Raw genomic sequence first — 23672 nt, 5'->3', positions numbered from 1 at the left:
TTGATCAAGAATGGACAGAAGCAGCTACACCCAAAGAAAGAAAACTGGGAAATGAATGTAAACTGTTTGCATTTTTGTTTTTCTTCCCAGGTTATTTTTACCTTCTGAATCCAATTCTCCCTGTGCAACAAGAGAACTGTTCGGTTCTGCACACATATATTGTATCTAAGATCTACTGTAACCTATTTAACATGTATAGGACTGCTTGCCATCTCGGGAAAGAGGTGGAGGGAGGGAGGGGAAAAATCGGAACAGAAATAAGTGCAAGGGATAATGTTGTAAAAAATTATCCTGGCATGGGTTCTGTCAATAAAAAGTTATTAAAAAGAAAGAAAGAAAGAAAGAATATAAAAAAAAAGTTATCAAACTGTGCATACCCTTTGATCCAGCAGTGTTTCTACTGGGCTTATATCCCAAAGAGATTTTAAAGAAGGGAAAGAGATCTGTATGTGCAAGAATGTTTGTGGCAGCCCTTTCTGTAGTGGCTAGAAACTGGAAATGGATGTCCATCAATTGGAGATTGGCTGAGTAAATTATAGTATATGAATGTTATGGGATATTATTGTTCTGTGAGAAATGACCAGCAGGAGGATTTCAGAAAGGCCTGGAGAGACCTACATGAACTGATGCTGAGTGAGATGAGCAGGACCAGGAGATCATTATATACTTCAACAATAATACTATATGATGATCAATTCTGATGGACGTGGCTCTCTTCAACAATGAGATGAACCAAACTCGTTCCATTTGTTCAATAATGAAGAGAACTAGCTACACCCAGTGAAAGAACTCTGGGAAATGAGTGTGAACCACTACATAGCATTTCCAAGTCCTCTATTTTTGTCCGCCTGCAGTTTTGATTTCCTTCATAGGTTTAGTGTACATTACTTCAAAGTCCGATTCTTCTTATGCAGCAAAATAACTGTATGGATATATATACATATATTGTATTTAACATATACTTTAACATATTGAACATATATTGGTTTACGTCTACCTGCCATCTGGGGCAGGGGCGGGGGAAAGAGGGGAAAAGTTGGAACAAAAGGTTTTGCAAGGGTCAATGCTGAAAACGTACCCATGCATATATCTTGTTAATATCTATGATAAAAAAAAAAAGATATATGTGTGTGTTATGTATGGGGATGTGTATATATATATATATATATATATATATATATATATATGCATATGTCTACATATGTATACATAAATATATCCTTTTAAAAACTATAGCCTGCTTAGGGTTGGCATGGGGATAAAAGGGAGAAAAAAGAATAAAATAAAAAACGTGAGCAGCACAGAACAAAAGAATAATTTACAAGGAAGTTAAAAAAAAAAAAGATGGACACTCATGAATATGGTGTCTTCTGCTAATATGCATATGTTCCTGATCTGGTAATATATTGTTATATATATTGTTATATATCTCCCTGATGTTCTGCTGGGCACATGATAATGTTCTTTTGTGTTTTTTCCCTCACTGTGTTTTGTATTCCTTTTCTGTTTTTCTTTTTTCTTATTCTTTTTTTTTTTAATAAAATAAATTTTTAAAAAATAGAGTAAATGATACCAGTGTTCCTACCAAATTTGCAAAGTCTCTTCAACTTAATTCAACAGATTTATTGAATATCTATTATGTGCAGGTGGGCATTCTGAAATGGCTTCCCTCAGTTTATCTGCCATTATTCTCATGCCTATAGCACTTAATATCTCATTTAAACCTCACAATAACTTTGGGAGAAAAATTGCTAATATTATCTGCATTTTAGAAATGAGACCACCAAGACCTAGAGAGACAATGTACTCAAAGTCATATAGCTATCAGTGACAAATAAAAGATCAGTACCTAAGTAATTTGACTCCTGTGTCCTTTCCACTGGGCCACATTACATTACCCCTGCCACTGCTACCACCACCACAAAATGTTTAAAAGAAAAAAACCAAACACAATAAACAATTGTTTATCCAAAAGTCAAACAAGAAACTCAAATGATTAAAAAGATCAGAGAGAGTGATAACTGACATTCATAATAATGACTCCTAATCCTATAATTTAACTGGAATTATTCTCTCCTAAATTATTAATGATCTTTTGTCAAATCTAAAATCTTTTTCTTAATCTTCATCCTTCTTGATCTCTATGTTGTTTCCCCTTTTGTCCTTTCTATTCTCTTCCCTTTAAGTTTTCAGGATGCTGTTTTCTCTTCATTCTCTTGGCTATTCCATTCTTTATTCTACCTGATGACTGTTTCTTTTGCCAGATCTTCATCCAGGACATGTCCACTAACTGTGGATGTCCTCTAAGGCTCAATTCTGGGTCATCTTCTCTTCTCCCTCTATACTGTTTCACTGGGTGATCAGCTCCCCTGGTCTTGATTATCATCTCTACATGTGACCTTAAGATGGACTAGTCCAGTCCAAAACTTTCTCCTTATCTCTAGCCTCACATCTCTAGCTGTAGATAATTCGAACTAGATATTCCACAGCCTTCTAAAATTGAACTCAGCTTTCTCCCCAAACTCTCTCTTTCCTAGTGAGGGGACCGGGTCTTGTACTACATTTTTCATTCCCTTGCATCACCCTTATCCAATCAGTAGTCAAGTCAAGCCATTTTTTACCTTTGTAACTGCCATCATCCTGGTGCAAGACCTTGTCATCTCACACCGACCCTACTGCAACTGCCTGATGACCAGCCCCCTTGCCTTAAGTCTCTCTTTACTCCAGTTCATCCTCTACTCAGCTGCCAAACTGTTCTTCCTAAAATGTAAACTTGCCTGTAGTATCTCTCTATCTAGTGACTCCCCATTTATCTTGGATCAAATACAAAATCTCCAGTTTGGTTTTCAAATCCTTCCATAACCTGGCCTTTTCCTATCCTTGATTCCCTTCCATATGCTCTTTGATCCAATAAGATTGGCCTTGTTCCTGGCTATTCTAGGAAAGCTGATCTGGTTATTCTGGGAAGGTTGGGCTGGCTGTTTTAGGAAGATTGGCCTCCTGGGAGTTCCTTGCACAACACTCTGTCTCCCAGCTCTGAGACTTTCCCCTGGCTGTCCCCCATGACTGGAATATTATCCCTTCCAAAGAGGAAGCAAACCTCTTTGCTTCCCTGGCTATCTTCAAGTCTTTCATACTGGTAGAAACCTTTCCCAAGCTTTTCTCTGAAATTGTCCTCAATTTATCTTGTATGTATTTTGCTTGCACATGATTGTTATCTTGTTGTCCCCCCATTAGAATGTGAGTCCCTTGATAGAAATAATTTATTTTTGCCTTTCTTTGAATCCCTAACACTTAGCATAATACCTTGATATAGCAGTTGTTTTAATAAATTTTAAATGTTTGATTGACCAAGAGGGATTAAAGGATCCTAAAGTTTCTTTTAAATTATGAAGGTATTAAAAAACCCTTCAAAATTTATAAATTTTATTCAGTCATTCCTCTAAACAGCATAAACAGAATATCTAATTCATTATGGATTAATGAGAGTTATCAAGGTAGCCAAATTGAGAAGGATGCGGTATACATAGAAAACCTTGACTTAGCAAGGCTATTGATTCTATTTTATGCAATATAGTTATTGACAGACTTTCTGAAATGGTATAGCAGTAGCTTGCCAAAGATTTCAGTGAAGCCAGAAGTTAGAGGTGGTGGTGAGACCAGTCATGCATTGATTTCAGCAGCAACCAGCAGACCAGTAGAGCAGTTCAAGCCAAAAACTATCTGGCAGCATCAAGTGGAACAAAGTCTGATGAGGACCATGAGACCAAAATCAGCAGAAGTAAAGTGCCAGAGTATCGTGTATTTCCTCAATTTATTTACAAGGGTCCTGGGAGGGAATATTTTCCTAGATTCAAGGTACCTAAAACTCCTAAAACTAAAGCTCTTGAGCCTCCATTGTCATATGACAATTAACCCAAAACATAGTAAGAAAAATATTAATATAACATCTCTCCCATTAATCTGGAGTGTACAAATATACCCAACATCAGTCAGGACAATAGACCCAAATAGAGGAAAGAGAGGGTTTGGGGAGAAAGATGAGTTCAATTTTAGATATTCCCTGAGAATGTTCAAGGGGGACAACTAATGCCTCTAATGTTTCATGATTGCAAGTGCATATTAGTATCATTTCTCTAAAGCAGATCTTAGGCCAGATGTGGAGGCATATGTATATAATTGGGGAAATCAAAACTTGTGGATTGCTTGAGTTCAGGAATTCTTAGTTGCAGTAAGCTACTAGGCTGCCTACAGAGGGATAAACCAACTCAGATTAGAAATGGGTCAGGTCAAAGTAATAAATAATGAGATCAGACCTACGAGTAGCTTTTATACCCCCAGCCTGAGCAAACCAGGGAGATTGATGAAAGGAGAACAAAAACAACAAACAGAAAGGAAAAAGAGAAAGAGAAAGGAGAGGTATCAGTTGGCTACTCTATGGCTCCATTCGTCATCTCTGTGACTTCCAGGATAAAAACATCTTTCCCTAGACATTACATATTGTTTCTTTCCAGTAAAATATAAACTCCTTGCAAATGAGAATTATTTCTCTTTTGTATATTTTACTAGTAGAACTTAGTACAGAGCCTTGGTACATATTGAGTTCTCAATAAATGCTTTTTTCTTTCACTCACAGAAAAAGATGATCTGGATAGAACAATGAAATAGAATGAGGCAATGGCAAATTGGTGTAATATCAAATGGAAGGACCAAGTAGTTTTATATGCTTCTGTTCTTTTGGGTAGTGAACAGGATGTCATACCATGAAATCCTAACTCAACTCCAACCCACATTATTAGACAATTTTGGAGCATATAAATTTCTGGTGAGGAACAAAAAATGAATCTTTAATTCCTTGAAATGACACTTGACACCAAAGGGGATGTTTTGTTTAACAAAAATATCTATAACTGAAAAAAATTAACTTTTTCTAAAGATAACAATTATGCCTCTTATGATAAATCTAGAAGCTCAATTTCTCACTACAGGGTCATATTGGTATATTTAACAGAAATACTCAGAAATAAATCAGTTCCATATGCATATTTCATAGCTCTACTTATAAGCTAGTTTGTAATAAGCCTTATGAAATGGAAGAATGCATCATGTAGGTAAACCAATTAAAAGTAAGGAAAATGTCCCTTTATATCATGTACAATACGCCAGCACTGCTAGAATCACTTTAAAAATATCTTTTTTTGATGGAAATTTTTCTGAAATGGATTATATGCCAATCCTTTTTACCTCTAAAAATTTCTGGATAGTTTCATTTATTTTATTTGCTGCTACTAGAGTCTCCTCCTTTTAAAAATCCCACCTATCCTTTTCTATATGTCACAATTTTTAATCAGCAGTACAGTGTAATCTAGAAAGAACTAACCAAAGTTAAATAGAGAATTAAATTTATTAAATCAGTAATCTTAATTTTCTTTACAATCAAAAAATGCATAAGTTCTGACCCAAGAATAGGCTTACTTCCTCTCCTGCAAGTTACTTTATAAACTTTGTGAGAACAATTTTCCAGGCCTGTTCAGAGACCCTTTTTCAATTACACAAACATTTATTGTCTACTATGCACAAAAGAATGTGCTAAGCATTTAGAATAGAGACTAGCAGTGTGACTTCACTGGGAAAGGGAACTCCTGGGTAAGAAAATTGCCTCTATCAATTCAGATTGAAATCTTCTTGAAACTGTAGTATCAGAGAGTTGCCTAGAGTACAGATATTAAACTCAGATACAAGTGGGGGCCACTAAACTGGATCCCTGCAGACTGTATATTGCCTTAGTTGTCTTCTTATTTATTTTGCTAAATACTTCCCAATTACATTTGAGTTTGGTTTGGAAGCATTCAGGAATATTTCCTGTGCTATTACAACTACAGAGAAAAGTAAATAAAAAGTAATTTGAGTTAGAGATAGCCAGGGAAGAAGATGGAAAAGGTGAGCATCAGAAAAGTTTTTGAGAAGTGACATGAGAGCTAAGCCTTGGAGAAAGGTAAGGAGTCTAAGAGGTGATGAAGATAAGGGAGGAGTGTATTTCAAGTCTAGTTGCTAGCTTGATGAATGCAGTATGGTGGGAAATATATGATTTCAGAGACATCTAGAAAGTCTAGTTGGCTGTCAAGTAGACTTTGTGAAAGGGAGTAATGTGAGAAAGGCAAGAAAGAAAAGTCATCTCATCAGTACCTTCTCTCCCTCTGATTGGAAGGCAAAACACTCTAAAACCTCTATTTAAGGAGGGAGGCCTAAGCCAATCATCTCTTCATTCCTATATCCCTAACCCACTTACCCTCCATGTATTTGTATCCCTAGTAATCAGCACAGTGCCTGGCACATAGTAGACACTTAATAAAGATTTACTTAATTGAAAATTGAGGAATTAGGAAAGACCTAATAAAAGAGAAAAAAATAAAAGAGGTCCTGAAGTGGGCCTTGAAGGAAAAGAAGGGATTTGGAGGAGAGTCTACACCTCTAAGGGAGGAATTCATTGAGTGCACAGAACTGGGAGAAATAAAGAAGCAGTGAAAAGATAAAGGAATTAGAATAAGTAATGAGAAAACCAAATTATCACTCTTTGCAAATGACATGATGGTATACTTAGAGAACCCCAGAGAATCAACTAAAAAGCTATTAGAAATAATCCACAATTTTAGCAAAGTTGCAGAATATAAAATAAATCCACATAAATCATCAGCATATTTATATATCACTAACAAAATCCAACAACAAGAGATACAAAGAGAAATTCCATTTAAAATAACTGTCGATAGATAAAATATTTGGGAATCTATCTGCCAAGGGAAAGTCAGGAACTAAGTCAGATCTAAACAAATGGAAAAATATCAAGGGCTCTTGGATAGGTCGAGGGAATATAATAAAGATGACAATACTACCTAAACTAATCTATTTATTTAGTGGTATACAATCAAACTCCCAAGAAACTATTTTACTGACCTAGAAAAAAATCATGACAAAATTCAACTGGAAGAAGAAAAGGTCAAGAATTTCAAGGGAACTAATGAAAATAAAAATCACAGGAAGATGGCCTAGCTGTACCAGACCTAAAACTACATTATAAAGCAGTGGTCATCAAAACCATTTGATACTGACTAAGGAATACAGAAGTTGATCAGTGGAATAGGTTAGATTTGCAGAACAAAATAATCAATTTCTATAGCAATCTAGTGTTTGACAAACTAAAAGACCCCAGCTTTTAGGATAAGAATTCACTATTTGACAAAAACTGCTGGGAATATTGGAAACTAGTCTGGCAGAAACTAGGCATTGACCCGTACCTAACACTATATACCAAGATAAAGTCAAAATGGGTTCATGATCTACAAATAAAGAATGAGATTATAAGTAAATTAAAAGAACATAGGATAGTTTACTTCTCAGACCTGTGGAAGAGGAAGGAATCTGTGACCAAAGAAGAACTAAAGAATATTACTGATCACAAAATAGAAAATTTTCATTATATTAAGTTAAAAAAAGTTTTTATACAAACAAAAACTAATGCAAACAAGATTAGAAGGGAAGCAATAAAGTGGGAAAACATTTTTATATCCAAAGGATATAACTGAGTGGATGCCCATCAACCGGAGAATAGCTGAATAAATTATGGTGTATGAGTGTTACAGAATATTATTGTTCTGTTAGAAACGACCACCAGGATGATTTCAGAAAGGCCTGGAGAGACCTGCATGAATTGATGCTAAGTGAAATGAGAAGAACCAGGAAATCATTATATAAGGAAACAACAAGACTATAGAATGGTTAATTCTGATGGATGAGGCTCTCTTCAACAATTAGAGGATTCAAACTAGTTCCAGTTGTTCAGTGATGAAGAGAGCCATCTATATTCAAAGAGAGGTCTATGGCAACTGAGTGTGGACCACAACATAGCATTTTCACTCTTTCTGTTATTGTTTGCTTGCATTTTTGTTTTCCTTCTCAGATTTTTTTTTCTTTCTAGATCTGATTTTTCTTGTGCAGCAAGAATAAATATGTATACATATATTGGATTTAATATATATTTTAACATATTTAACATGTATTGGTCTACCTGCCATCTAGGGGAGGGGGTGGGAAGAAGGAGGGGAAATTAGAACAGAAGATTCTGTAAGGGTCAATGATGAAAAAATTACCCATGCATATGTTTTGTAAATAAAAACTATAATAAAAAAAAAGAAGCAATGAGAAGATAAGAAGGCCAATTTACCTGATGCATAAGTTCATGAAAGAGAATTGTACAAAATAAAACTAGGAAGGTAGATGAGAATTAGACTGCAGAGAACTGTGAATGCCAAGACAATAAATTTCTCAGTCCCAACTTGAAGTTAAAAAGCCACTAAAAAATACTTCCTTACTATGGCCCACCCCAATAGCAAAAAAAGATTCAAATTGTTGGATTAGCAGTAACAACAGCAGTGACTCTTTGCTATAAAGCCTAATTCAAGGTTTTAACAAACTTATCTGAAATACCTATATTGTCATTTGTTTTCTCATACATAAAGTGATCATAATTATTAGAACCAACCTACCATCAAGGGTTTCTTCAAGAATTAAATGAAATACCACATTTATAACACTTTGCAAACTTCAGAGTACAACAGAAATGAAGGTAGTTGTTGTTGCTATTGCAGTGTTCAGAAAGAACTCTGTGCTATGAGCATGAACAGATAAAAAATTTAGATAAAACACTGTCTCTGCCTCCATGGAGTTTATAGGGACATCTGTAAGTTAGCAATCTACCAAGTTGGAGGGATGTGTGTATATGTGTCCGTGCATGTATGTGTACTCACACACATACATGTAAAGGAACAATGCACAGGCTAGGTCTATAACTCAAATGTACACTGGAAGTGTTGTCTTTTATGGTGCTTTATGTCCCAGCTTCTTAAATTGTGGTTCTCAATCTCATACGAGGTCTCATAACTGAATGTGGCCATTGTGAAATTATGGCTTATTATCAGTAAATGTTTGATTTGTATAATTATTTTATATACTTATATGCCTGGGATCACAAAAAAAAAAATTTGGAGAAAAAGTTTAAGAAGCCCTGCCCTAAGTTGTCAATAAGTATCTGCTAATGATATCTTTCACTTATATGTTTTGGTGAAAATCTCTGGCTTTTTAGGACTTTACTGGTAGAGAGGAACACATGACCCCTATTTTCCTCAGGCTTATTCCAAATGCAGAAGAATCTATAACTGCTTGCACAGCCTTAAGTCTTATCCCTATCAACACTAACTACCTCCTGTAATATTAATCTATATCTTTACTTGACCTAATTCAAGCAGGCAATAACACTTAATGAATAAACAGCAAAATTCCATTGTTGAGAATTTCAAAAGAAATGTTTAATATTTTGGAGCTCACAACTCAAACGGGGAAACAGAATATACATAAGAGAAAAACAAATGAGTATTTATTATTTAGTATTATTTATGAGTATTTCATAAAGAAAAATATAAGGAGAAGTCCATAGGGAGAAAAAATGATCTTCCCAATGTAGATAATTCTTCAAGGATACCCACCCAAAGCCTGACTTAAGATTAATTTCCCCCCTCTCACCTTTCCATCATCCTGCAAAATAATGAACAAAGTAAAAAAATATATGTTCATATATTTGTATGTTCTCTTTATAGTTCATCAGTAGTTAAGTAAAAATATAGCATGCCTTGAAAAGATGGTATATAAATGAGATATCTCTGATTTAAACCCAACTAGAAAACAAAATAGGATAAAATAAAAATACATATTAATTTTCACTCCTAATGTGTGACAAGCATTTAATTAATTATTAATGAAGGCTACTAATTACTGACAAAAATGTGGTTTCACTATTCTAATGAAAAATCACTTCCATAGGTTTCTAAAATCATTACATTTTACATGTACACAAATGTACATTACAAAAACATATATTACATGTTATTGTTGTTTGAATCATTTGTGTCTGCTCTGTCATGACCTCATTTGGAATTTTCTTGGCAAGAATGCCTGCCATTTTTTTTCCTCCAACTCATTTTATAAATGAAGAAATTTAGATAAACAGATTTAAGTGACTTATCCTGGATCACCCAGCTAGTGAACAGCAGAAGATCAGTCTTCCTGAACTGGCCCTCTATTTACTGTGCCACCTAGCTGCTCCAAAGAAATGTCTATGAATTTAATTTTTTTTAAATGAAGGTTATTTAAATACTACTCACTTGGGCAGGTTCTTCAATGTACAGAAATGAGAGGAAAAGATTATTAATAGAATCTTTATAGCAAATAAAATGTTTAAGACCTTTGATAGCTTACCTGAAGATCGTTCACTTTTGGAAATGGGATCCCTATAGTTATGACAGCACGAGCATTCTCATCTGAGAAATCCAGTCCCTCACTCACTTTACCTCGGCAAACTGCTATAAGGAGGGCACCATCTTAAAGCAAAAGAAAATAAATATTTAAAAGAAATATCTGTGAGAATTTTTCAAATTCTCGAATATTCCCAAATATATAATATATATACTTATATATTATATAAGATTATATTCTTATATATTATATAAGATTATATATAAGAATACATATTCTTATATATAAGAATTTGTCATTCTTATAACTTCTAAAACCAGTTTTATTTATAATTAGAATACAGAAAAAAAATTTTTTAAGTAAAATAACAGACTATTATAACAAAGTATTGTAGAGTTTTAAAGTATTTAAAATAATCTGTCTTTAAAAAAAACTTGTAGAACAGCTCTGCCTGGACCTATTTAACAAGTTATTAATTCTGGGGAGAAGAAGGGAAGGAAAATGGACAAAAATAGAGTGACTCCATGACTATTTTCTTGAAAAATCTAAGCAATGCACAAGAACAACCTCAGAAAGGAGCACAGTAACTACCTTAGCCAACTGTCACCCTATTTGCCAAGTGAAGTGCTACACCAGCCAAAGTCTTATAACCAACCTATTTTTTTTTTCCATTTATAAAATTCCCAGATATCTTTTACATTTTTTTTTTTTTTTTTGGTGTGGAATTCCTTGTTAAAATGCTGCAGACTACTCTTACCCAACAGAAACTTCTATTTTTTTTTTTATGACCTATTCTTTTACTTCTTCTATAAAATTCCATATAGCCACACCAGATTATCAGGAGAATACTTTTTTCAAATGAGCCTTTATTTCAGTCTGGGGTCAATGAATGCACTTCTCTGTTCCTCCAGTGTAATAAAGCATGTTCTCATATATAAATATAAGAACAAACTTCCTGTCAGAATTATCCAAAATGGAATGAGTTAGTTTGGAAAATTACAGGTATATTACCTCCCCTCAGAGGAGGTTTTTAAGTAAGATTAGATGACCACATGTTGGAAATGTCGTGAAATCTAATGTTATTTTGATTTGGGTTGGATTTGATAAACCTCTGAAGTCCTTTCCAACTATGAGATTATGATTTTCATCCAATTCTGGGCCTAGTTCACTGTCTATTATAATGCATAAAATTAATGTGCTGACAGATCAGCTCTATGGGACCATCTATTCTATGTTCTATCACAGTATGGAAAACATGTATTTTTCACCTACTTCATCTCTTTTTGTGTGGAATGTTAGAACAATTTTCTGAGGGATTAATGATCTCATATAGTACGTGTTATAATGTTCTAAAGTTTTATGAAAATAAGAAAAGAGAAAAGATGGACTTTTGTAAATGATTTACTGTAGCAGAACACATTTTTATAATCATTCAATTTACAGAGGGACGAGAAAATAAAAAATCCAATTTATCGATATGAATGTAAAACAAAGTCTTAAAGGCTTTACTTATAAAAATTATTTCCTACATGAATATCAAAATCATACAATATTTTAGATCAGTTTTGTCATACAAAGTTCAATGATAGTTGAGATTGTGGAAATAGCTTTTATTAATGATCTCCTGAGCACTGACACTGAGTGAAATGTTAAACATGGAAACATATGTTCAAATAAGAAGTTCATCAATATTATAAAAAATGTCATATTAAAGTCAAGACAAAGGATTCTGCATTGATGGCAAGGTTTTCTAAACACTTATAATCATAGATGTTATATTAATTGCATAAAATTTTAAAATGCCACAAACTCTGTTTTGTGAAATTCATAACAATGCAAAAAAGATTGGTATGATCATACACATAGGAAAAACAAAGAGGATAAAAAAATACTCATTGCTCAAACTGACATATTAACTAAATGAACAAATTTCAAATTAGCTCATCATTGCTTGCTTCTACATAAGCCCATCTCCTTCAAATTATCACAGAAATGCTATATATGGTTATGAGTCACATATCATATTATCACAATCTAGGAAGAATTAAAATTCCAAGTAACACAAGACAATGGAAAAAACCCTTCAGAATTTTTAAGCAATAAATATTATGCTACACAAAAATGGCATAAAGACACCATCAAGGATAATGTTTAATCAAAAAACGAAATAGGCTAGTTACATAGCAAAACTGAGAGGTAACAAATGAATAGTAAGAAATACTAAAGAACAGGAAGACTTTCAGAGTTTTGATGAGCCCTCTATTTTTTTTTTATGTAAAATATTTCCATATTGGTCATTTTGTACAGGAAAACCCAAGTAAAAGAAAAAAAAATTTAAGAAGGAATGTGAAAAATAGTATGCTCCAGTATTCACTATCAGTTCTTTACCTAGAGGCAGATAATATGCTTCATTATTAGTCCTTTGGGATTATTTTGGGTCATTGCTGAGAATAGCTAAGTTACTCACAGTTCTTTATCAAACAATATAGCTGTTACTATGTATTATATTCTCCTGGTTCTGTTCACTATAGAGCAGTCACGTAAGTCTTTCCAGGGTTCTCTGAAATCACCCTACTTGTCACTTTTTATGGCACAATAATATTCAATTACAATCATAACAGAGCTTGTGTAGTTATTCCCCAGTTGATGGGCATCCCTTCTATTTGATGTACTCTTTACTGAGGAATTATGATAAAACTTTGATAATAACTGCAGGGAACAAGAAGATGTCACAAGTTTGTGATCTGTAACAGTGGAGGGAATATTCATATTGATGAAATCACAGATCCATTAAATTATCAAGTCTTCAAAGAAACTCAGCTGGAAGAAAGATTACAATTACAATAGGATGATATACATATTCACACATGAAGTCTCTTATATGACTTCATGAAACAACATTGTAAGAACAATCTTAGCCTGAACTAATTGTAATTTTGACTAAGCAATCAAAATTAAAATTATAATCACTACTTTTACTTACTATATTAGTTCCCTGAACAATTTAAAATAGCTTTAATTCAGTGTCCTTAATTTTCTATAACTTCTACATCAAATACATAAGTAGCATTGTAAAAGAACTCAACCAGTTAAGGATTTTGTCATGGTATATATGTACACACATTTCTTTTTCTTTTGGGTGGTGGTGGTAGTGAATCCCAGATTTCTGATTTCATTAATATAAGAAATATCTCATATAGAAATTCCTTTTTCCCAATGCAATAGTCATAATATGGATGAGAAGCAGAACTTGAATCCAAGTCTTCCTTTCTCCAAGGCTAATGCTTTAGGCCACACCACCTCTTATTATGTGTCATTATTCATAGGATATTACTATTAGACTACTTATAGCTTGTTTACATGAATTATTATATTAGGGAGTGCATTCTTTAATTCCATTTTTGAACAAGAATTACATAGAACAAGAAGGTGGGGTCTATAACTTTACCAGAAATCAGAACTTGTGGTCAATAAAGAAGAGGAAATCTAAATGCATTAAAATATACATATGATAGAATTTATATGAGGCAATGCCAAATGAAACCAATCACCTAGGCCAAGAGATAAAATTTGAATACATATAAGACATTCAAATATATAACACAAAGTAAATACTGACAAGCATGAATCTTTTTGATTTTTATCAATATTTTATCTATAACATTTATAAATTTTATCAATGACAGTATTAATTCAGTGGTCAAGAAATACATGTACCTCGGTCTCCTTTACACTTGATCGCATCATAGTACACTTGTAACACTTCATCAAATATAACTTTCTCTCCCCTTTGTGGTTCCGTAATGACTGTTTTCACTAGCTCAAGGTTATGCCATAAACCAGTATGTATCCAACGTTCTTTTAATTTGTCCAGTAACTAAAGAGGAAAAATAAAGGGAAAAAAACCTGTAAATTTAGATAACTAAATAAATTGCTCTCTTCTTCCCATTGGCACATTTACAATGTAAAACACAAGAAGTAGAAACCTAACTTAAGGAATTAGGCTATCAAAATGGCAAAATATGGACATGAAATTTCTTCTAGTTAGTGGAAGTGAGGTAATTTCAATAATCCCTGATCTTCTTAAAAAGCAAATATTCCAGTAGAATATCTACTCCCTTCCCGAAAAAAGCTTCCTGCTTTCAGTACCTAGTGCTTATCACATAATAAGAAGTATTGACAGAGAATCAGATCTTGAAATTCACTGTTATATTTTAGTACTATTTAAAATTTGAACACTGGCCTTTTCTGGGGGAACGACTTATTAACTTACTCAGATCATTTCATTGAAAGGGAATGCTTCAATACTCAGCCTCAGCTTGGAAAACTCGCTGTCTCTTTCTCTCTTTGTTCTTCTGTTTCTTTTTGGGAGATAGGATGGGAGTGGGGGTTGATGAGGGGATAGAAGAGGAATTCCATATTGCCCAAACATACAAGTTTGGGAGTTGTACCATCTCTAAACTCTTAACCCAAATATCACTTCAAAACCCGTAAGCTGAAACTCAAGACCATTCCTAAACTCATAAATTCTATCTGAAATACTTTCATCTGCATTCTAAGAATCTACATATTCCTTAAAAACAACACCAGAAAAAATGATATAGTACTTGAAGGTTAGTTATGTTTCTATTGAGCACCTTCTCTCTCCTTTTTCAGGAGCCTTAATAAAGTGAAATAAATACTACTCGGTTCATTTCATATGAGTTAAATTAGAAATTCTTAATTTGGGGTCCATAAACTCGTGTTTTAAATATATAGTTTGGTCTTCCAATTCAATATAATTAGTTTCCTTTATAATCATGTTTTGTTTTATATATTTAAAAACATTTATTTTGAAAAGAAACTCAAAGGTTTCTTCAGACTGTTGTCAAAGAAGTCCATTACACAAAATGGTTAAGAACCCTTATTAAATAATAAAACTATTATTTTGGAATAAGAAGCTGGAATAACAAGTAGGATTTTAATAGTTTTAAAAGTCAAAAGCAGTTTCAGTTTTTATTTCAATGCTTAGGTACTTTAGAAATCAAATAAATTTGTATGGTTTCTAGCATTGATTCCTGCTAGCAATTTGTCTAAGCTTTGACATGAATTAATGTATGCTATTATGTATACATACATATACACACACATACATATGCACATCTAGGGAAAAAGAAAGCCAGAAAAGCATTATCATTTTTGCATTTTCTTTTCTCAATAGCAGAAGTTGTAAAACACATCCTATTGTAAAGTAGCTTGAATCGTTTCTTTTCAACCTTTCAATAATATCACAAGATACTCTATATGCTCTGTCAAATCTAACAAGGTATTAATAGAAAACTCTCCTAACTAAAAAATTTATATTATCATTCGTAATCACCTCTTAGCCTATTATTCATACTTAAAGAGCAACCAAATTTGAATATTTTCAGAATTCTTATTACAAATTAGTAAAGTGAAAGCAAATTTGCATACTAATGAATGGACATGCTTGTTGGTTTTTACATAAAGAATAAAATCTTGGTAGAATATCTGATATCTTTTACTGTTGCCAAATTTTTCAAGACTTCCATATTCAGTTAAGTTGATCCCAGATAAGATCATGACTCACAGTTTAAGAAGCTTTAAACTAGAGTATAGCCTTGGACAATAAAACAACTGCTATCTATGCTACACAACTGATGTACTTAAAAGAATGAGTTTTGTCCTGACAAATTATTATATGCATACATTTTAATTTTTCAGATTTTGAACAAGTTAAACATAATGTCTTGGAGGTGTCTAATTTTTTTGAGGTATCTTTTTAAAAGCTAAAAATCTTATATTAAAAACTGTGTCTATAGGTAGGTTTTTCTTATGTTTTGGGTTGTCTCAGAATCTCTTAATGTTTGGCTAGAGTGAAAAAGAGGGAAATAAGGATAAAAAGAGATCATTTTTTTCACTCTTTTATCACTCTTTCCCTGCCTCCAAAGGTTTTGTCCTCAAACCCGCTATTTATAAAGGGAAAAGAGGAGAAAAAGGCAGTGACTTTTCAATCTGCTACTTCAATCTCTCTTGCTTCATTGACAAGGCAAAGAGTCTTATCTTTGTTCAATGTATTTCATCCCAAAACTATTTGTCTGGTTTTCCCAATATCTCCAGTACAAGAGAACTGAGAAGTTTAATTGCTGCATTCACACTTGGGTAGCACTAGCTGTGTGATAGGAGCATCTTTTGAGAAGAACGATGATCAAATAGAATAGAGCAAAGGGGTAAGGAGTGCCTTTTACTTGATTTCCTGAATGATTCCTTCACCTAAGAGCCTTTTCCCAGAACCTGATCTCTTGTTTTTGTGTTGCAGTTCAATGGGAAAATAACAGTCTTCTCATAAAAAATTAAAATGAGGAAAACTTGGATAAAATTGCATAGCATAATAAGGGAGGATTGTCCCTGATGAGCTTCTTCTAAATGAAGCCATATATAACTTGAAAATGTAACTGGTTAGTTAATTATTACATTGATAAATTTTAGAGTTCTGTAGGTAACAGAATTTCTCTGGGAGTAGAGAGATTTAATGGACTAGCAGAACACTGTTTAGCTAGGATGCCTAACATGGATAACTCTACCTTCAGTCTTAAAAGGACTTCATCTCTATCTCTTCATGAGCTTTGGATGGTACAACAGATTTTTTTTCCTTTCTTTTTTTTGTTATTGTAGACATTCCATCCCCTTTTTCTCTCTCTCCCCCTCTGTCCGTCTCTGTCTCTGTGTGTGTCTCTCTCTCCTGAAGTTATGATTAATCACCATATTGATCAATTTTGTTATTTGAGAAACAGAGTAGCAAAATAGAGAGCCGGCCTCATGGATAGGATGTCTTAGGTTCAAGTACAGCCTCAAGTACATTCTGGCCATGTGACCTTGGACAACTACCTTAATCTCTCAGTGCAATTCTTTATGGCTCTAAGCTACAGAGAAGGGGCTGCTTTGTCTTGGTAGAGGGAGTATTCTATATCAAAGGAAGCACAAAATCAGCCACCATTCTTATTCCCTATTGTAGTCATCCTGTAAATTGTTTTCCTGGTTCTACTTTGCTTGATATCAGTTCATACAAGTATTGCCAAGTTTCTATGTATTCTTCATATTCATCATTTGTTATGACACAATTATATTCCATTATATTCATATGTTACAGTTTGTCCACACACTCCCCAAAAGATGGGCAATCATTTTACTTCCAATTCTCTTAAAATTCTATGGCTTCTTCTTACCTTTAAATTTAAATACAGGTATTAAATGAATGTTTAACATATTCATAAATAAGTATTTAAATATATACATGATAACTACAAGGTAAAATTTTGGGGACAGGATGCAAGGATTCAGCAGTAGGAGAGAACAGGAAAGACTTTGTGTAGGTGGTACTTCAGCAAGTATTGAAGAACACAAAGGATTCTAAGATTCAGAGAAGGACGGGGAGTAATGCAGGAGTGAGAGATAGGTAGTGAAAAGGTACAAAGACAGGAGACAGAATGTCGTGGATACGGAAAAGCAAGAAAGCTACTTTGGCTGGATCACCAGAACAAGAAGGGGAGAAATCTATTATAAGATTAGGAAGGTAGGATAGGGCCAGATTGTGTTGGGCTTTAGAGGCCAAAAACTAGGTGACTCTATTCAAGCCTAAAGGCAAGAAGAAGCCATAGAATTTTAAGGAATAGAGAAATGACACGATCACACTTGTATTTTAAGAAAAGCTCTTGGATAGTTCTATGTGGTATAGTTTGGAGAGTAAAGAGACTTGAGGTAATGATTTAGTCAAAAAACAAGATCCTGACTGAAGGGAGTAACTATATGAGTACAGAGAACAGCATGGAAAAGAGAAGAGGGCCTAAAATAGAGCACTGGCAAAAAGCCACAGGTAGGGAATGTAATTTGGATGATAAACTAGAAAAAGAAACTTTAGAAGAGTGAACAGACAAAGAACCAAAAGAGCAGTTCCATGAAAAAGCAAAGGTGAAAGCACTGAGGAAAGGATAGTTAACAATGTTCAATGATCACAAAAGGAGGAAGAATAAGAAAAGACCATCATATTTAGCAATTAAAAAATCACTGATATTGGAGGGAGCTGTTTCAGTTGAGTGATGAGGTCAAAAGTTGAGCACTGAGGGAAAAGAAAGTAGAAGTAATAGATAAAGGCAATTTCTTCTAAGGATTTGGTTGTGGGGGAAAAAATGAGTTAAAAAAACAGATTAAGGGAATGGTAAAGTCTAGCAAGGGTTTAGTTGTTTTGATTTTTTTTTCCCCCAAGATAGAGGAGATTTGGGCATATTTGTAGACAAGAAAGGCTGAAAAAGATAAGGATAAATTGGAGAAAGGATAAATTGGAGAAAGGGGATATTGGAGGGGGTGTGTGTACAAATTACAATTTGATACATAAAGTAGGAAGGGAATGGGATCAAAGATACATGCAAAAGAATTGATCATGGGGAGCAAAAGTTACCTCTAAGCCAGAAGTTGGAATAAAAAAGGAGACATAAGGAATGATGCCAAACTGCATTTTATCAAGATGGAAAGGAGAGAGAGTGCTCATGGCAAATGTCAATAAGTCAGCAATAAGTCTTTGTAAGTATTTACAATGAGCCAGGCACTAAGTAGTAATATATAAACTGAAGCAAAAAAAAAGAGTCCCAATCCTCAAGAAACTTACATTCTAATAGAGAAGACAACACATAAAAGGAAGGTGAAAAGTTAAGAGATGGTTTTAGTCTTCCTTTAAAAATAGAGACTCTAGAAGGAATTGAAAATCAGAAGCAGAGGCAGAAGGATCTTCCAGGATAAGAAGTTTGCTGGAAAATGGTGAGAAAGAAGCCTGGAGAGTCGGGAGCAGAGTCTGGAGTGGGGTGAAGGAGTTAGATCTATTTTTTTAGTAAAGTATGCAATGAGGTCTTTAGCTGAGAGGGGAAGGAAGTGAGAGGTAGCAGGCTTGAGGAGATGAGAGGAGAGAAAGTCTGGAAAAGCCTCTGTGAAGAACGGGTCAGATAGTCAGAAAGGTATAACAGGAATGCCTTGCTATCATGAGGGCTCACTTTAGATTAAATAAACAAACACTTCATCAGCTTGCTGGTATGACTTCTTCCAGGACTACTCAGAACTACATGAATAAAAGCAGAAGAGCAGGATGCTAAGAAGACTATTATAACCAGATACTGAATTTTTTGAGAAAGATAAATAACTGTTCCTAGGATATGTACTGGATTACAATTTGAATATAGAATCTCAGAAGAAAAGAGATTACAGAGTAATTTTGGAAAAGGGAGTCTAAAAGAGCTACGTAGTGGGGAACAAGGAGCAATATGTATTCTGACACTCATGTTAAGGGTATGAAAGAAATTGTAATCTGGACTGGAGAAGGCAGCTAGGGATACATTTATATGAGGAAACCTAGGTGTCTGTAAGTTTGATAACATACAAGGAACCTAGGAGAAAGAGGTCTAAAATAAAGGGGACGTTTGTTAAATATGGAACAATTTTTTTTAATTTCTAGAGGACAGACTAGGCTAGTTTGGGATAGGAAAGATGTAGGCAAGAAGTGAGTGGGTTTGAGGGGAGAAAAAAAAGATGAGTGATTGGGATGGTTTACTCTACATCACAAGGACTGGAAAAGAAAGAAGTAGTGTAAGTTTGTTAGACATGGAGATTTTCTGAGAAGAGTGCATAGAAGACCTCCTCAAAGCTGTTGGCTTTGGGAGGGGAAGAGAGAAGGAGAAAAGGAGGGAGGAAAGCAAGGAGGGAAGGAAAGAAAGAAGGAAGGAGGGGGGAGGAAGGGAGGGAAGGACAGAGAAAAAGAGGGAGAAAGGGAAGAAAATAACTTTATTAAGTTATTACTATGTGATCAGTACTGTTTTAAACAAAAGAGAGGCCTAAGAGTTCTTAGGTTTTTTTGAGCATTTGACCCTCAAAAAAGGGAGTTTGGAGGATATTGATCCATTGCTATTGAGAATGGAGAAGAACAGAAATTCTGAGTTCCCTCCTGTAGGAATGAATATGGGGTTTAAAATGAGAAAGGATTGATACCCTGAGAGGAAGGGAAAGGGGAAAAGGGAAAAAAAACATTTCCAGGAAGGTTGGGAATAGAATCTAAGCTCTCCTGAAGGAAGAGGATAAGAGGCTTGGTGCTGGCTTCTAATAGGGGCTCTCTAAGCTCTACCAGCAATTAATTAAGCAGATGGCATTTTATTCCAAAATGCAGGCAAAATTTCTTTATCTTCATGCTTAATCTTGTCTCTCAAACTTTGTCCCAAAACTGAGAAAAAAAAAATGACTTGATTTCCCTGAAGATTTATGGCCCTGTTACGGTCATTGCTAATGATGAAGTCACTGAGCAGTGAGATAACCTCAACTTGAGAATAGATTACACCTGTCCTATAGGTCTGTCCCATCACTGTTTGCTACACAAACAGAACTGTTACATGACTTCAAAGAACTTCTTCCTAACTAAAAGGCATCCATATATTTTATGATTTCTACATTTTATATCTATTGTGCTTTAGCACGAATGTATTGAATATGCTTTCTCTTTGCATGTCTTGAACCAGATTAAAATGTAACTAGAAAATACTGAACAACATAAGTGAAAATCCAATAAAACAGAGACAACATTACATATAAAGTCAATATGGAGAGAGCAGAGATCCTTATGTACTGATTAATATCTTCCTCCCCTTTTTATATTTGAGTTTTCTATTTTCACATACTAACAATATGACTGAATACTCTGCTGACTAATTCTAGTTGTTGGGTTTTTAAAAGATCTTAAATTTCTTGTGATTAATTTAACCCTGTGTATAAAATATAATAAAGCAAGGTGTAAAAAAGTTACAAAAGTTTAGTTCTCTACATAGAATGCAAAATGATATGAATAAAATACACTCAAAAAGTAGGATATGATCTTTGTGGCAGTCCCAATCTCACAGTTATGCATAAAGTTAGACACTAACTCTGCTTTATACACCATCATTAAACATGATCATTATACGTCATCATTAAACATGATACATAAGACCATTCCATGGTCTTAAGTACATGGAATCTAATGGATTTTAAAGTCATTTAAAAAAAATTAAAAGGAAACATTATGTCTATTTAAGATATAGATAGAAATCTCCATTTCATTTATGAGTAAAGTATGTACTTTTCAAAGTCAAATTTCAATCTTTTAAAACTATATTTAATTTCAAAGAAGTAACAAAAAACTTAGGTAGATTAATTCAAAAAATTCAGGAAGCTTTTTTATTAGTACCTATTAAGTTAAATTGCCTGAAACTGACTATTTAAGTTTTTTTCACCAAGAAACTGTGCTAAATAAAAACATAAGACAAATAAAAATCATGAATGCCATTACAGACCACTAAAAGCAAATACTGATGACAAGTTTCCTAATTTGTTATTACTTGCAGGTAGAGAGAATAGATCTGGTTCATTAGTCTTACAAGTTTCCAGCTAAGAAACCACTATATAAACTCCCCAGTCACAATGCAATGACATCTGGAAAATAAAACAAACACTGTATAAGAACTGAAAAGCAAAGATCATTTTTTATCATAAATTTTAGAAATTGGAAAATTATACAAAGCAGTATTTTCCCAGTTATGGTTTAAAGTCAGACTTTGTTTTAGCTACATATTCAAAATCTATATCCAATATGAACCAGCCATTACAAAATAGAAGCAGGTAAGTGCTAAAAAACACTCAAAAAATTTCCCAGGAGAACTGAAAACTAATCAGTTTCATAGGATGTTCTGTCTACTCAGCATCTTCACCCTAATTTTTTTTATATAGGAACAAGCTTCATTGCAAGGGCATAAAGCACATTTTATCAAATTTACTAGCTAGGAATAATAAAGTTCTTCACTGCTACTTGGACTAAAAAAAAATACATATATATGTATATATGTATGTATGCATGTGTGTGTATATATATATCATGAGGCTCCTTTTAATAACTATTACAGTATCAATGTTGCTATTAGTGCAAAAAGTCAGGAGTTTCCAAGGGGCTAACATTGATCTTAAAAGCTTTTTCTCTTCAGAGCAGTTCTTATGTTTGCTATTAGAATTTTATTTTTGAATTAGCACTGCTTCCGAATCTCCAATAGGCTGGAAATGTGTTGGAAAGAGAAATTCTGCACAGTCAGCACCACATCACAGTATATTTCACATGGAGAATGGCCATGAAATGTCAAAATCATCATTTAAAAAAATTCAGTGATGCACAAAAATATATTTAATATATTTAAAATGTATACCAGACACACTTTTAACTTTAATCAAAATTATAAACATTTTCTTTATTATTTTCTTAAGTCTAGACAATCAACAAAACCAGACAAGCCCTCATTTGTAGCATTTGCTAACATTCAAGGTATAAATGCATACAATATAAGTTTAACAAAGCTCAAGCTGGCTCCAACACACCATTGAATAAATAACAAAGATTATTATTATCTAAATAAGAGGCAGCTAGACATATAGAATAGAGATAGGGCCTCTTTGTCAGAAAGACCTGTGTTGGACACTGACATACACTTAATTATATAACACTAAAAAAGTCACCCAGCCTCTTAATGCTCTCTATCCCGCCCCAAGACTTTTAGTTACTATATCCAAAGAGCTATAAAATGTGCATATGCTTTGATCCGACAGTCTCACTACTAGATCTGTATCCCAAAGAAATCATAAAAGACGGAAAAGAATCCACATATACAAAAATGTTTGTAGCAATCCTTTTTGTGGTGGCAAGGAAATAGAAATTTAATAGACACCTATCAGCTGGAGAATGGCTGAATAAGTTGTGGTATATGAATCTAATGGAATATTATTGTTTTATAAGAAATGATGAGCAGGCTGATTTCAGAAAAGACTTACATGAACTGATGTAGAGTGACGTGAGCAGAACCAGAACACTGTACATAGTATCAGCAAGATTATGTGATCAACTGTGATGGACTTAGTTCTTCTCAGCATTGTGTTGATCCAAGATAATCCCATTAGACTTGGGACAGAAAATGCCACCCACATTCAGGGAGAGAATTATGGAGAGTGAGTGTGAATAGAAGCACAATGTTTTCATCTTTTTTGTTTATTTCTTTCTCATGGTTTTTTTCCTTAGGGTCTGATTTTTCTTGCATAATACAACAAATACGTTTAAGAGAATTGTGCATATTTAACCTATGTTAATTTTCTTGCTATCTTGGGGAGGGGGGAGAAAAGGGAAGGAGGAATAAAAATTTGGAATATAAAGTCTTACAAAAATGAATGTTGAAAACTATCTTTATATCTATTTGAAAAAATTAAATACTGTTGAAAAAAATTTGTAAAGACTTTGGTTACAAAACATTTGCCAATTTTTATGG

General features: G+C 33.7%; 1 protein-coding gene across 5 annotated transcripts in view; it reads right to left on the bottom strand.

The window, feature by feature from the left end:
• The window catches only part of BRIP1 (BRCA1 interacting protein C-terminal helicase 1), a 378898-nt gene that overhangs the window by 203166 nt on the left and 152060 nt on the right, over window positions 1-23672 (bottom strand). For all 5 annotated transcript variants that reach the window (XM_031966520.1, XM_031966525.1, XM_031966521.1 and 2 more), the window contains 2 exons: window positions 14023-14182; window positions 10309-10430 (listed from right to left, as the gene is read on the bottom strand). In XM_031966520.1, the coding sequence (XP_031822380.1) occupies window positions 10309-10430; window positions 14023-14182 (282 nt within the window). The remainder of the gene's footprint in view (window positions 1-10308; window positions 10431-14022; window positions 14183-23672) is intronic.

Source organism: Sarcophilus harrisii, chromosome 4, assembly GCF_902635505.1.
Source record: "Sarcophilus harrisii chromosome 4, mSarHar1.11, whole genome shotgun sequence".
Lineage (NCBI taxonomy): Eukaryota > Metazoa > Chordata > Mammalia > Dasyuromorphia > Dasyuridae > Sarcophilus > Sarcophilus harrisii.
The sequence above is the reverse complement of the archived record's forward strand: the minus strand, read 5'-3'. Positions and strand labels throughout refer to the sequence as shown.